This window comes from Schistocerca cancellata, chromosome 2 (genome assembly GCF_023864275.1).
Source record: "Schistocerca cancellata isolate TAMUIC-IGC-003103 chromosome 2, iqSchCanc2.1, whole genome shotgun sequence".
NCBI classification, from domain to species: domain Eukaryota; kingdom Metazoa; phylum Arthropoda; class Insecta; order Orthoptera; family Acrididae; genus Schistocerca; species Schistocerca cancellata.
The window spans coordinates 711802452-711818628 of NC_064627.1; the positions used below are offsets into that span (position 1 = coordinate 711802452).

Consider the following 16177-nt stretch of genomic DNA (forward strand, 5'->3'; position numbering starts at 1 on the left):
AATGAATCTTGGACTGGAATTTTAGCAGCGAGAGTGTAAACAAACATTCTGGCAAAAGAACATTTATTCTATCGGTAAATTGCACACATTAACGACTATAGTGAGTAATATGACGGTTGCTGTTGCCTGCAATCTATTACGTCGCGTATCAGTTAACCCTAGAACTTTACTTCGGAGTCCCCTGCAATGTCTATGATCTATGGAAGAGGAATGTTCGAACGATGGTTTAATTACGAACACTTACATTCACACACACTTGAGAGACTAACAGGGAGGAAAAGAACTGAAAACCTTCACCACAGCACACGTGGGTAGCAAGAGGGGCTGTTCCCTTGATTTCAACATGCAGGATAAATGAATAAAATTGCTATTTGAAGTGAATTGCTATAAAAATGAAGCAAAATTAAGAATCATGATTAGTTCTGATATTCTAGAGCGGAAGATCACTATGGCCTTGGCGCTGTAAACATTTCCCCAAACAAAAGTGTGCACAAAGAAAGTTATCGAGTTAGACGAACTGCACAAAATTCAGTCGTAAAATCAGGGCAATCATACGCAATATATATGTTCTCGCGAAAGGGATACTAAACAAAATAGACTGAATCACAATAAACTCAACACGGCTCCATGTGTTTGATCAACAGATCAACTGAACAGTAGCCTACACCGTCCCTGGATTTTAACGCATTTAACACTCGCGAATTAGCAAATAAAATTTGTCACACACGATAATAAACTATGAACGATGAAAGGAACCATTTACTTTGAATAGCTTTAAAAAACTTACAAAAAACACAGTATTAACTGCTCATCGAAAAGGCACTCTTACCGCCAGTAGGTCTCACCCGTCTCGCGTCCCACGGAACGCTCTACAAGCCTTCGCTCTCCAATCAAAACCGCTCCCCATACCTAAGACAGTGGTCAGAGGAATCCCTATTATGGTGACAACCTATCCAAAAGATTCGTCCAAGGCAAACAGAAACCTCTTTGCTACCTGGTACGTGATTCCTACAGTTGGCTGTTCTGACACAGTGGCAGACTACTACACTCCCACGGATCTACACACTGAAATCCTTGCAGACTTTCATTCATACATTCAAATGATCGGACAAGAAGAGAGAAGAAAAGATACGTTGAAATATGGTACTTAAATGTCTCACACATGTGTGTGGGGCTCTGTCAAGTACCAATAACGTAATGAAATGTTAAAACGAAGTATGGATAGTATACTGTGGCCACCACAGACACACTCAGCTGGTCAGTGTTTTCCCTTCTCTTCTTTACATCTACGGTAACAGACCATTTGCACCAACAACTGAGGTGCCAGAGGCATACAAATGAAGCTGTGAGGTATTCCATATCATGAAGAGGCTCATGCAGAGACCCTTTCCAGCGTGTAGGATGGCCTCTTTACCCGTGGCTTTTCCCGCATACCCTCATATCAAACACATTTCACACGTATTTAACATTTTTCACGCGTTTTGTACACATTTTTCACCTGTATGTCTAGCGAATTTCGCCCTGCAGTTTCATTTTCACACAGCTCAATGTTTATGACGACGTATCTGCTGAACTATGTGCTGTACAGTGATATAATTTTGCAGGCACATACTGTGGTATATGTGCCTATTATCTGCCAAATGCGTTGTGAACAGAATTAGTAGTAAAGGAGTACTAAATGTAAACGTCATACAAGACGCGGCAGCTCCTCGCGCATCACAGCGATTATGACGTCATATCTCCTGAATTCTATGTCGTGCAACGATATATTTTTGTAGATACGTTCAGCGGCATTTATGAATACCAGCTGCAAAATGGGTTGTGAATAGGGCTAGTATTGAAGAATAAAGAAGTAACGAATCAAAACGTCGTGCTCGATGCCGTAGTTTCTTACGCATCTCAGTGTTTATGACGTCTTATCTCCTTAACTACAAGGTCGGTATGCTCGAGTCGTGGGTTACACTGCTTTTTCACCCCAAACCCGTTGACAGGTGAGTGGTTCTTAGCCCAACAGTGGCTCCTTCCAGATAGTAAATGATGTGTGTAGCAAGTTTTGTTGAAATCGATCAAATGGCTTAGAAGGATATGTGCAACATACGTACGTACCTATAAAGTATATATCAGTACATCTCTTTTCATAATTTCTATGGATTCCGCGCTCTAATGCCGTGGTCGGATGCATTTCTTAGTGTAACGCAACGTTTCGTCCCCTTCAAGAATCTTTCGCGGGTACCCTGACTGGCTACTAACTGAAGAGAAAAGTCCATTTCCGCGGGCTCCCGCGCGGAAGTGTAACGTCACATGTTTTGAAAACTCGAGCGCAACTGGCCGTTTCAGCTGCTGACGTCCGCTACCCCATAGCGGAAGAGTGGTATTCATCTTCTTTAGCACCAGAATCCATATGCCAGTTAGCTTCACACCCTCCTCTTTCCGATTAAAATTATTCGGGCATTTAGTAATCCCTATGGCCTCTCAGTATAACCTTCCATAGCAACCGCTTGTGGCTGCCAGTACCTGAGTCTTATGAAATAGAATCCGACGGTGTCCTGGTTGCGAAGCCTGGTTTATAAATTAAGATTTAATGCTTATACCCTATAAGCTGCACCAGCTCCTCTTCTGATCGGGTAAAATTATGACGCTGAAAATTTCTTTCAGCAGTATTTTCTGGAGTGGTACCTCTAGGTCTGACGCTGCTGTCCAGACCGTGTTTAGAGACCTCAGATGGTTGTATTTTAAATGAAGTCATGCAACACACGCTACCCTCTCATGTGCATCGTCTTCCTCTGCAGGTGGTACCGAGGCCGCGGCGGGCAGAACGTTCCAGTGGTGATGGACGAGCGCGTGATCCAGGTGGGCGGCAGCCTGTACCTGCGCAGCGCCCAGCTGGAGGACTCTGGCCGCTACACCTGCGTTGTCAGCAACAGCGTGGGCAGCGAGCGCGCCTCCACCTCGCTGCTCGTCACCAGTGAGTGCCTCCCTCACCCATCCCTAGTCGGACACTACTGTGGATCTCCACTAAGAACATACTACCTCATACACGACACGAAGTGTTGTGGCGCAGTGGTGGGGGTTCGCATGGTGGGTTCTCCATGCTGCACGTGTCTGCACACACGTTGCTAGTACGAAGTTCACTAAACTGTTTAATCCCTTGTCTTACACCATCTGATACAATTATATGTAATAAGTGTTTTGTCGCCGCTTTGATTCAGTAGCTCAAAGCGTTGTATGGATACGCGAAAATGGAAGTCGAAAAGTTGAGTGTATTTCACGGAGGATGCATACGGCAATTCTTGCAATTTTAGTCACAAACAGCTTCATAATGTAGAAACGCACAACGAGCAAGGGTTTTCGAGTGACAGGTTCAGGGGGCAGTGAGCAATGAAACATCGACGTCTGGAAATACAGGCACAAGCTTCTCTATTGTTGCAATGTACTCCAACTAAAAAGGCGTGTACTGAAACGCAGCCAGCTGGCTGGTTGCCTTGGAAATGTAAGGACTGGGCTAAAAGGGGTTGAAGACCATTCGTGACACAAATAAATTTTAAGTTCACTTTATTATAATAACTAAGTTCCTTGATTATATGAAATTACCAGCGCAAATATTTAATACCAGCTGGAATTGAACTCCAACGTCTCCAACTAATCGGGACGCTCCAAAAGTTACGCTGATCAAAGAACATAGACACTCTTCCATGCTAAAAAGCAACCTTTAAATGCATACAATAACAACAGATCAGGTTAACAGGCCATTGGTGACAAGGGCCTTTTTAAAACCTAGTTGAGTTCATCCTTGAGCGCAATCAATGCCAAAAAAAAAATTAACAACGCACATATAAATCTACATCTACACTCCTGGAAATTGAAAAAAGAACACATTGACACCGGTGTGTCAGACCCACCATACTTGCTCCGGACACTGCGAGAGGGCTGTACAAGCAATGATCACATGCACGGCACAGCGGACACACCAGGAACCGCGGTGTTGGCCGTCGAATGGCGCTAGCTGCGCAGCATTTGTGTACCGCCGCCGTCAGTGTCAGCCAGTTTGCCGTGGCATACGGAGCTCCATCGCAGTCTTTAACACTGGTAGCATGCCGCGACAGCGTGGACGTGAACCGTATGTGCAGTTGACGGACTTTGAGCGAGGGTGTATAGTGGGCATGCGGGAGGCCGGGTGGACGTACCGCCGAATTGCTCAACACGTGGGGCGTGAGGTCTCCATAGTACATCGATGTTGTCGCCAGTGGTCGGCGGAAGGTGCACGTGCCCGTCGACCTGGGACCGGACCGCAGCGACGCACGGATGCACGCCAAGACCGTAGGATCCTACGCAGTGCCGTAGGGGACCGCACCGCCACTTCCCAGCAAATTAGGGACACTGTTGCTCCTGGGGTATCGGCGAGGACCATTCGCAACCGTCTCCATGAAGCTGGGCTACGGTCCCGCACACCGTTATGCCGTCTTTCGCTCACGCCCCAACATCGTGCAGCCCGCCTCCAGTGGTGTCGCGACAGGCGTGAATGGAGGGACGAATGGAGACGTGTCGTCTTCAGCGATGAGAGTCGCTTCTGCCTTGGTGCCAATGATGGTCGTATGCGTGTTTGGCGCCGTGCAGGTGAGCGCCACAATCAGGACTGCATACGACCGAGGCACACAGGGCCAACACCCGGCATCATGGTGTGGGGAGCGATCTCCTACACTGGCCGTACACCACTGGTGATCGTCGAGGGGACACTGAATAGTGCACGGTACATCCAAACCGTCATCGAACCCATCGTTCTACCATTCCTAGACCGGCAAGGGAACTTGCTGTTCCAACAGGACAATGCACGTCCGCATGTATCCCGTGCCACCCAACGTGCTCTAGAAGGTGTAAGTCAACTACCCTGGCCAGCAAGATCTCCGGATCTGTCCCCCATTGAGCATGTTTGGGACTGGATGAAGCGTCGTCTCACGCGGTCTGCACGTCCAGCACGAACGCTGGTCCAATTGAGGCGCCAGGTGGAAATGGCATGGCAAGCCGTTCCACAGGACTACATCCAGCATCTCTACGATCGTCTCCATTCTGGAGAATAGCAGCCTGCATTGCTGCGAAAGGTGGATATACACTGTACTAGTGCCGACATTGTGCATGCTCTGTTGCCTGTGTCTACGTGCCTGTGGTTCTGTCAGTGTGATCATGTGATGTATCTGACCCCAGGAATGTGTCAATAAAGTTTCCCCTTCCTGGGACAATGAATTCACGGTGTTCTTATTTCAATTTCCAGGAGTGTACATCCATACTCCGCAAGCCACCTGACGGTGTGTGGGGGAGGGTACTTTGAGTACCTCTATCGGTTCTCCCTCCTGTTCCAGTCTCGTATTGTTCGTGGAAAGGAAGATTGTCGGTATGCCTCTGTGTGGGCTCTAATCTCTCTGATTTTATCCTCATGGTCTCTTCGCGAGATATACGTAGGAGGGAGCAATATACTGCTTGACCACACAATCAGACAATTTGATATAACTTTTTAAATGTTATTGAGTCACAAAAAATTCCGAAATTGTTTTTCGTCAGTTACTCGCACCAGGGCGAATGGCTGCAGTGTGTGATACGTGGGATCTTAACCTACATAACCGTATAGATGGTTTCAAAAAGTTGATCCCACGGATGGGGACCTTTCCGTGTTAGCCAACATCCCTTCATCTACATCTACATCTACATCTACATTTATACTCCGCAAGCCACCCAACAGTGTGTGGCGGAGGGCACTTTACGTGCCACTGTCATTACCTCCCTTTCCTGTTCCAGTCGCGTATGGTTCGCGGGAAAAACGACTGTCTGAAAGCCTCCGTGCGCGCTCTAATCTCTCTAATTTTACATTCGTGATCTCCTCGGGAGGTATAAGTAGGGGGAAGCAATACATTCGATACCTCATCCAGAAACGCACCCTCTCGAAACCTGGACAGCAAGCTGCACCGCGATGCAGAGCGCCTCTCTTGCAGAGTCTGCCACTTGAGTTTGTTAAACATCTCCGTAACGCTATCACGGTTACCAAATAACCCTGTGACGAAACGCGCCGCTCTTCTTTGGATCTTCTCTATCTCCTCCGTCAACCCGATCTGGTACGGATCCCACACTGATGAGCAATACTCAAGTATAGGTCGAACGAGTGTTTTGTAAGCCACCTCCTTTGTTGATGGACTACATTTTCTAAGGACTCTCCCAATGAATCTCAACCTGGTACCCGCCTTACCAACAATTAGTTTTATATGATCATTCCACTTCAAATCGTTCCACACGCATACTCCCATATATTTTACAGAAGTAACTGCTACCAGTGTTTGTTCCGCTATCATATAATCATACAATAAAGGATCCTTCTTTCTATGTATTCGCAATACATTACATTTGTCTATGTTAAGGGTCAGTTGCCACTCCCTGCACCAAGTGCCTATCCGCTGCAGATCTTTCTGCACTTCACCATAATTTTCTAATGCTGCAACTTCTCTGTATATTACAGCATCATCCGCGAAAAGCCGCATGGAACTTCCGACACTATCTACTAGGTCATTTATATACACTCCTGGAAATGGAAAAAAGAACACATTGACACCGGTTTGTCAGACCCACCATACTTGCTCCGGACACTGCGAGAGGGCTGTACAAGCAATGATCACACGCACGGCACAGCGGACACACCAGGAACCGCGGTGTTGGCCGTCGAATGGCGCTAGCTGCGCAGCATTTGTGCACCGCCGCCGTCAGTGTCAGCCAGTTTGCCGTGGCATACGGAGCTCCATCGCAGTCTTTAACACTGGTAGCATGCCGCGACAGCGTGGACGTGAACCGTATGTGCAGTTGACGGACTTTGAGCGAGGGCGTATAGTGGGCATGCGGGAGGCCCGGTGGACGTACCACCGAATTGCTCAACACGTGGGGCGTGAGGTCTCCACAGTACATCGATGTTGTCGCCAGTGGTCGGCGGAAGGTGCACGTGCCCGTCGACCTGGGACCGGACCGCAGCGACGCACGGATGCACGCCAAGACCGTAGGATCCTACGCAGTGCCGTAGGGGACCGCACCGCCACTTCCCAGCAAATTAGGGACACTGTTGCTCCTGGGGTATCGGCGAGGACCATTCGCAACCGTCTCCATGAAGCTGGGCTACGGTCCCGCACACCGTTATGCCGTCTTTCGCTCACGCCCCAACATCGTGCAGCCCGCCTCCAGTGGTGTCGCGACAGGCGTGAATGGAGGGACGAATGGAGACGTGTCGTCTTCAGCGATGAGAGTCGCTTCTGCCTTGGTGCCAATGATGGTCGTATGCGTGTTTGGCGCCGTGCAGGTGAGCGCCACAATCAGGACTGCATACGACCGAGGCACACAGGGCCAACACCCGGCATCATGGTGTAGGGAGCGATCTCCTACACTGGCCGTACACCACTGGTGATCGTCGAGGGGACACTGAATAGTGCACGGTACATCCAAACCGTCATCGAACCCATCGTTCTACCATTCCTAGACCGGCAAGGGAACTTGCTGTTCCAACAGGACAATGCACGTCCGCATGTATCCCGTGCCACCCAATGTGCTCTAGAAGGTGTAAGTCAACTACCCTGGCCAGCAAGATCTCCGGATCTGTCCCCCATTGAGCATGTTTGGGACTGGATGAAGCGTCGTCTCACGCGGTCTGCACGTCCAGCACGAATGCTGGTCCAACTGAGGCGCCAGGTGGAAATGGCATGGCAAGCCGTTCCACAGGACTACATCCAGCATCTCTACGATCGTCTCCATGGGAGAATAGCAGCCTGCATTGTTGCTAAAGGTGGATATACACTGTACTAGTGCCGACATTGTGCATGCTCTGTTGCCTGTGTCTATGTGCCTGTGGTTCTGTCAGTGTGATCATGTGATGTATCTGACCCCAGGAATGTGTCAATATAGTTTCCCCTTCCTGGGACAATGAATTCACGGTGTTCTTATTTCAATTTCCAGGAGTGTATATTGTGAAAAGCAATGGTCCCATAACACTCCCCTGTGGCACGCCAGAGGTTACTTTAACGTCTGTAGACGTCTCTCCATTGATAACAACATGCTGTGTTCTGCTTGCTAAAAACTCTTCAATCCAGCCACACAGCTGGTCTGATATTCCGTAGGCTCTTACTTTGTTTATCAGGCGACAGTACGGAACTGTATCGAACGCCTTGGAAGTCAAGAAAAATAGCATCTACCTGGGAGCCTGTATCTAATATTTTCTGGGTCTCATGAACAAATAAAGCGAGTTGGGTCTCACACGATCGCTGTTTCCGGAATCCATGTTGATTCCTACATAGTAGATTCTGGGTTTCCAAAAACGACATCATACTCGAGCAAAAAACATGTTCTAAAATTGTACAACAGATCGACGTCAGAGATATAGGTCTATAGTTATGCGCATCTGCTCGACGACCCTTCTTGAAGACTGGGACTACCTGTGCTCTTTTCCAATCATTTGGAACCTTCCGTTCCTCTAGAGACTTGCGGTACACGGCTGTTAGAAGGGGGGCAAGTTCTTTCGCGTCCTCTGTGTAGAATCGAATTGGTATCCCGTCAGGTCCAGTGGACTTTCCTCTGTTGAGTGATTCCAGTTGCTTTTCTATTCCTTGGACACTTTGCCGTGCAAAACAGCGAGCAAGATACATATCTTAAGCAAATTACCAACAGATTCATAAGGCAAATTAGGTACCCACCAAGATTAATAACTCAAGGGTCAAGTTTCTGGCGAACGCATTTGCTCTCAAACAAGAATTATAACGTTCGCTTCAGTCATTATAATTTATTTAAAATCTAGCAGTTTTAATGAAAATGGAAGCACTCCCACTATAAACAGAGGGCACACACTGAATTAGTTTAAAACGATTCTCTAGAGACAGCAATTAAATAACGACTCACAGGCGTCCAAGCTATCGTTACAATAAATAACTTGGGTCAAACAAGACTCAGTTTCTTTAACAAACCATCTAAATCCAAACATAACTTGCATGCCAAACCAGTAAATGAGGAATGAAAACATACATCCGCTTCATCGTGTTAACTACACTTGAAGCCTATGGTGCAGTCAGTTACAAAGATAAATAAGGATGGCAACTCCCGTCAAAACACAGAAAGGGAACAGAATTTACTCATCCGATTTTCACAAGTTATCCTGAGTAAATAGTCCGTTCAAATGAAGCACAACCGCACAAAAAAAACTTATTAATTACGGAAACCAGAAACGCATTAAGAAAGACTGAGTTGCACTGCACACATATTTAACAAAACGAGCTTTTTAAATCTTGGAAAGTCAGACTTACAACAAGTAGGAACACGAGGGGCAGAATACACACCATCGTCGGTTAAAGCCACTGAAAAGATTGAAGGAATTGGTCACACAGCAAACTGTCTTGCCCCAGGGCCACAACGTGCGGCACAATGACCTCACCACAGGGAAAGTTCCGAAACGTACTCACCCATAATAAGTGTCCGACAAGAGGGCACAGGTTGAGCCACTTTCCTCCCAGTGGAAGGACTCCGCTTCTAGCTGCTGCCCACAATAACGCTGTTAAGCCGGTAAACGCCAGGTGGCTTCCTCCGCTCAGCAGGCGCCACTGCCGGCTGGTGTGGCCGTGCGGTTAAAGGCGCTTCAGTCTGGAACCGCGTGACCGCTACGGTCACAGGTTCGAATCCTGCCTCGGGCATGGATGTGTGTGATGTCCTTAGGTTAGTTAGGTTTAAGTAGTTCTAAGTTCTAGGGGACTTATGACCACGGATGTTGAGTCCCATAGCGCTCAGAGCCATTTGAACCCAGGCGCCACTCTCGTCCGTCCAAGCCGCCACGGCCAGCACGCCCCGCGGATACCAGGAAGAGCATCGGACCCAAAATACGAGGCTGCTCAAGTCAACACGGAGTAAAATTGTGGCCCACTACCGGCTCTGCTCTTCAGCGAAACTCTGTCAAAAATGTTCAAATGTGTGTGAAATCTTATGGGACTTAACAGCAAAGGTCATCAGTCCCTGAGCTTACACACTACTTAACCTAAACTATCCTAAGGACAAACACACATACACCCATGCCCCAGGGAGGACTCGAACCTCCGCCGGGACCAGCGCCCAGTCCATGACTGCAGCGCCAAAGACCGCTCGGCTAATCCCGCGTTGCGAATCTCTGTCCGACTGCCGAACTTCCAGAGAGCGATCCCGCTTCCGGCGTGGCATATCATGCTGGCAGCCACGCCCTCTGGTCGAAGATGAATATAAATGGCTCTGAGCACTATGGGACTTAACATCTGAGGTCATCAGTCCCCTAGAACTTAGAACTACTTAAACCTAACTAACCTAAGGACATCACACACATCCATGCCCGAGGCAGGATTCGAACCTGCGACCGGAGCGGTCGCGCGGTTCCGGACTGAAGCGCCAGAACCGCTCAGCCACACCGGCCGGCGAAGATGAATAAACTTGTCAGCGTGACGTGGCCTATAGATTCGCGCCACGAGGCATTGCACTTCTGAAGTCGTGCAGGCACAAGCTTTTTGCATGTCACTGAATGTATCGGCTAGTACCTCGACTACGGTAAAATCACTTAGTCTAAGTCAGCTGCAGGGGTCAACGTTGATTACACCACTGGGACTGTGAGTGACAGCATTCGATTGTAACATTTGGCTGAGAGATTTCAGTACAAGTGCTACTCGTCATTTGAATCACGGAAAACAATATATGTACAGCCCTATCACGCCCTCTCTCTGCACAATAGACTACAGACGCCTTAGCTTTACAAAAATATGTCTGCTGGTTTGGCATCTCAAGGTACAGGAGAGCGTGAGAGGAACGAAACCACAATCACCCACCTAGAGCCAATGCAGACTAGAAACATATATACCTCATTGGTCACGCCGAACTCGGGAGAAGTTCGACTGAATTCATGAGCCACGGGTCAACGTTAGTATAAATTGACAACAAGGTAATTCATATTTTACGTGTATCATTTTATGGGAGATACGTAACCGACCATTATTGTGTGGAAAAGTACATAGTGCCCTGCGAGTGATAGTCTACATTGTTTACTTGTGATCTACTCCTGGGTTCTTCTAAGTTTTCAGGAGGATATGATACCGTATTCTGAAACTTGATAACGTCCCGCTGCATCATGAACGACGATAGGTTTAATACTGGTAAGAGATAGAAGTCGTGGCATATCTGTTTTAAGATGGACTAAAAGAATCTGCGCTCAATCTTACGAACGCTCATGTTTCCAGCGGACTGGCTACACAAGAACAAGGATTCGCATTTCCGTCATTTCGACCAATGTTGTAAAAAATCTCTTCCTTCAATGCACCTTCCCCCTCTAATGCTCGTTGCACCTTTTCACAGAACCGCTGTCAGCGTATATCAGTCCGGAAGTGCAGACTGTTGATGCGGGGAAAGCTGCCCTGTTCAACTGCACGACAGATGGTCATCCAAAGCAATCCGTAACATGGCTCAAGGACGGACGTCTCATCACACCTTCAAGTCGTGTGCGCCTGATTGGAACACAGGTAAGCTGATTGTCACACAGGTAAGCTACCCGTGTAGGGGCCAATCTTGTGGTCCACTGGGTTAACCTAATGTATCAAATTCAGTTTTTTTTTACAATTTAATTAAATAAATTATGATACTCTTTAATGGCAGAGGTAGTTAAATGAACAAAGAGAAAAAGGAATGTATGTGCAGAAATGGAAGACATACATATTGTAATTAAGCTTTTATTTTTCATGAATAACTGACTTTAGATTCAGCCCACAATAAAATTACACACAGTGTTTCAGCTGTCTGAAACTGTTTAAGATATTATAATTATGTTTGCACTCAGGTGAGCTTTATTAAGTCCTCACTAACGAGCTGTATTCTCCTGTCATAGCTATAATAATTACAAAGATATCGGCACCAATTTCGCTTTTTTAATTGGAACTATGGTAATTTCTCAAAAAGACGAAATTTAACTTCGTATTCACTCTCCCAATTGGCATAACACTACTTTATTTCAAACACAGCGCTGGTTTTGGGCAGAGTAAGGAACCAAAACACAAAAAATGACCGAAGAATTATTTAAAATCTCTTGTAAACTACGCAAGATTCAATAAACACTCGCACACTCCATCTATTAGCATACCGCTAACTAAAAGTCTCTGACCATGCCAATTTATTGCCCCGTTAATTTATTTTACGAACGAAACTTGGACTATTCAGAAAAGTGGATCATCTTAGCAACAGAAAAGTCTATTCGCACTCGTGAATGATGTAATTAGAGATAGGTACTGTTTTGGAGGCAGAATGCTTCTGTCGCTATGACGAACAGAACAGTCTGCCGTGTCCAGTGGTTGAAAAGTCGACAGACTTTATACTAGCCGACGACAACACAATTGAGCGTTGCAATGTCGCTGCACTTGATCTTGGCTAGTCCGTGGGTCCTCGACGCATGAGTCACTACACTGCCAAATAGGTGCGTGCAATGGGCTTTCCATGCGCCGCTGTGTTAAATTTGTACCGTAGGTGCTTCGATTTGCGTCGTCTACTGTCAGTTGCCATTGACAACTGGTAATAGTAGGAGTCGACGTCGACATCGCCACTGGAGCAGACACTATATTGCAGTTTCCGCGAGCGTCAACACACCAGAACTTACAAGGGAACATCATCGACTTGACCTCATATTTTAAGGAGAAAAAAGCACACTCGCAAGATATCAGTCGCGAAAGTTTGGGCCCTAATTTTGATAGTTTTTGTATGTCCAACCTTTTGATTGGAAGTTTGAGGGAGTTCGGCCGTTCACTTACGTAATGAAATGGAACACCTACAGCCGTCCTTACGATGTTATTTATTGTATGGCTACCTGTTTCGGTGCTTCAGTGCACCATCTTCAAGCCTCAACTGACGCTGAGGGCTTAACTCCAGTCGTACACACAAGTCTTCAGTGGTCAAAATCTATGAACTGGTTTTCGCAGACTACCTGGAGACACAACGTCGTTGTTGCAGGTAGATTGCGAAAATAAGTTTATAGATGTTGACCACTGATGAATCTTGTATACGATTGATGTCAACACCCTCAGCGTCGATTAAGGTCTGAAGATGGTGCACTGAAGCACAGAAACTGGTAGCCATACAATAAATAACATCGTAAGGACGGCTGTAGGTGTTCCATATTATTACCTAATTTCGATACTTCGCAGTTTTGATTACGTGAAAGCACAGCTTTTTAAACCCTGGCGAGTTTCTCACTCGCTTCGCACCATGGCAGCCGCCATATGCCCAAGCGCGAAGACGGTAGCGTAGAGTGGCAACCAGTGCCCACTATGTAGATGACGAGGGAAGAGGAGAGGAGGTGGCCACGTCTGCCAAACGTGTTTTGAACTCTCGTTATTTTACACGAAAAAGAAATAAGTGAAGACTACGTGAAGGCCATTCTCCTCCCCCCACCCTTCCTCTCCCTGTGTCAATATCTTCCTCATTCCTTGCTCGGACCCTCTCCTCCTTTCCCCTATCTCTGTCCATTTACTCCTCCCGCCCCCTCTCTGTCCGTCTCCTCTTCCCCTCTGCGACCTTGAGTCCTGCTATTGCCAACAAAACTTTTATTGGGAATTGATGTCGCTTAAAATTAATGGGTAAATCGGTTGGTTGCAACGACATTATGAACAGAAATGTCTTACTCACACTGTTGTACAGTCCTTTGGACTCGAGAATTACGCGGCTGCACGGGGACAGAGCGACTGACAAACAACAGGTACGCGCGAATGTTTGAAAACTGTACTTTTAGGTCATAACTGCTTACTATCAGAATTATGGACCAAATTTCGCTCGGGGATCGACTACTGGGGATGTTACCTTGCAAGAATGTTTTTTTCTCCATAAAATATGAGGCGGAGTTGGTGATATTCTCTTGTTAGACCGTCCGAGGTAGGAGGACCGGCGTAGAGGAACAAGTTCCGTCTGCCTCTCGCAGGGCTGGCACACCACATCCGTGCTCTGCGCTGCTGCGAAGGCATAACTAATATACAGGCACAGGGATCGCTAATTCCTTTTGTGTTTCCAGAATGAGACAAGGTCCAGGCGAAAGTATAGCTGTGAGGAGGGCTCTTGAGTAGTACTTGGATAGTTCGGTCGGTAGAGCACTCGCCCGCCAAAGAGAAAGGTCTCGAGTTCGGGACAACGTTTTAATCTGCCAGAAAGTTTCCTTCTAGTGTTGTTAGGGTCATCCTCGAACCCCATCATGGTTCAGAATCAGTCTCTTCACTTTCTTCAAAAGAAGGGAAGAAAACAACGATCAACACACAGCACAGATTACAGCCAAATCACAAAGCGTTCGGTAACGGGCGAAAAGCAATTGTTTGCTGTTGCTGGCAGTACTGCAAATGTGAAAGTTGAGGCCCGACCTCTGCCAGTACCTTACGCAATCATGGTTCGGAAAACCTCCACCTAAAACTGTCACCTAAAAACGCACACATAATATCAGCGGTTAGAGAGATCACAACACATAAACCCGTCACCAATTCAATGTCGGATAACCTAACCTAACCAACGAGAACGTACATCTGAGGAATCTCCTCGCTGATGGGTACAGAAGTCACCGTCCCTGTTACGAACTGCGAGTTCCTCAGGAGTAAATAACTTCACTGCTGAGTACACAAGCACAATTCCAGAGAGCACTTCATACCACACACTGACAAGTCGTCGTACAAACATAAACAACTGTGTGCAGTTACATCTGAATTTTACGTGTTTTTCTTACAAGAAAGGATGCACGGTTACTGGTAGGCTGTACTAGGACAGTTGAAGATCTTGGTCGCAACTTGGCTTCATTAACTTTGTGTTAAACGTCCCACTGTTGTTCCGTTGAGTATGAAAGTATGCTCACTACCTCATATTTCATTAAATATAATCAGATCCCTTTTTTGTCCATTAATGGGTCAAATTTCATAGAAAAGGAAATATTATCAGGCCATAAATATTAGAGTCGTAACTTGCTGTGCTCTCACAGATAAAGTTATAAAGTAATGGCAGCTTTCGGTGTCTGTGTGTATTTGGTGGAGAGAGGAGGGGGCTTAGTGCCCAATAACCCGTTCTTCAGGCAGAATACGCAGGCAATTCAATTAATAAAATTGTGATATCACCTTACAAATCTAATATTTCGTAAATTAATCTAAGTTTTTCAACTGGATTGTTTTGTGATAAGGACAGCCAAGGCAGTGACTTCAGACTTACCGAAATGTGTCGAAAACAAAGTCAACAGTACGAGTTCCAGTGACCGTCTCCGGTGGGGAGCGACTTACTATTTCAGACCAGTTTAATAATTCCTAACTGAAGTTTAATAATTCCTAACTGCGCGTTTAAATCATGCAATCTGACTATAACACATCACGCAGTTAAGACCTTTAGTTGGTAGACTACCTTTCAGTTGGTAATCTTACTTCCCGTGGTCCCCGGATGGAGCCGAGAGTTCGCAATGTCTGTCGGGCAGGTAAACTAGTGTGACGCCGCAAGTTCGTTGCGGGACTCTGTATAACATTAACAACATAAAGTTTCTTTCGATCAGTCTAGTATCAGTACCTTTCGGGGCCTATGTAAAAAAGAACAATATCGTTCGCATCTTTATCTCCTGAAATGTCTTCGTGTTCTCTAAAAGATGCTGAAATACCGTCAATTTTTGCTCAGGAAACTCCCGGATTTCCAGACTGTTTTCTACTTCTATTCATCTCTACCTTTGAAGATATAAATAATGTTATAACATGAGAAGCGTACCAGCGTGACACAATTGTAAGCATCAGTATAATATTTTAACAGTTGTAAAACTTACAAAAGTATTCTCGAAACATATTTCTTTTTAGTGATATACCCGACTGACTTCATTCTCCTTTTAACGTTTTCTGATTCCAGACGCTGAAGATAGAGCACGTGGAACGGACAGACAAAGGCATGTACCAGTGCGTTGTGTCAAATGGTGGAGAAGCGGCCCAAGGGACTGCACAGCTAAAACTCGGAGGTATGAATCTGTGTTTTCTTGTTACTAAGCGCTAAGTTATAATGTTTTAAATTTAGTAGTGATTTAACAGTTGCATGGATAGTTAAATCTCCAACAAAAACGACATTGAATCAAGTAGAATTTCAGTAACAGGGCATTCAAGAACAGTGGAATGCTATCCATGATTTGCAG

General features: G+C 46.3%; 1 protein-coding gene across 1 annotated transcript in view; it reads left to right on the forward strand.

The window, feature by feature from the left end:
• Nucleotides 1-2829: 2829 nt before the first annotated feature.
• Nucleotides 2830-16177, forward strand: part of LOC126158058 (Down syndrome cell adhesion molecule-like protein Dscam2) — a 222721-nt gene continuing 209373 nt past the window's right edge. Inside the window, exons 1-3 of the mRNA XM_049916417.1 lie at nucleotides 2830-2965; nucleotides 11368-11531; nucleotides 15901-16006. Coding sequence (XP_049772374.1) covers nucleotides 2830-2965; nucleotides 11368-11531; nucleotides 15901-16006 — 406 coding nt within the window. The remainder of the gene's footprint in view (nucleotides 2966-11367; nucleotides 11532-15900; nucleotides 16007-16177) is intronic.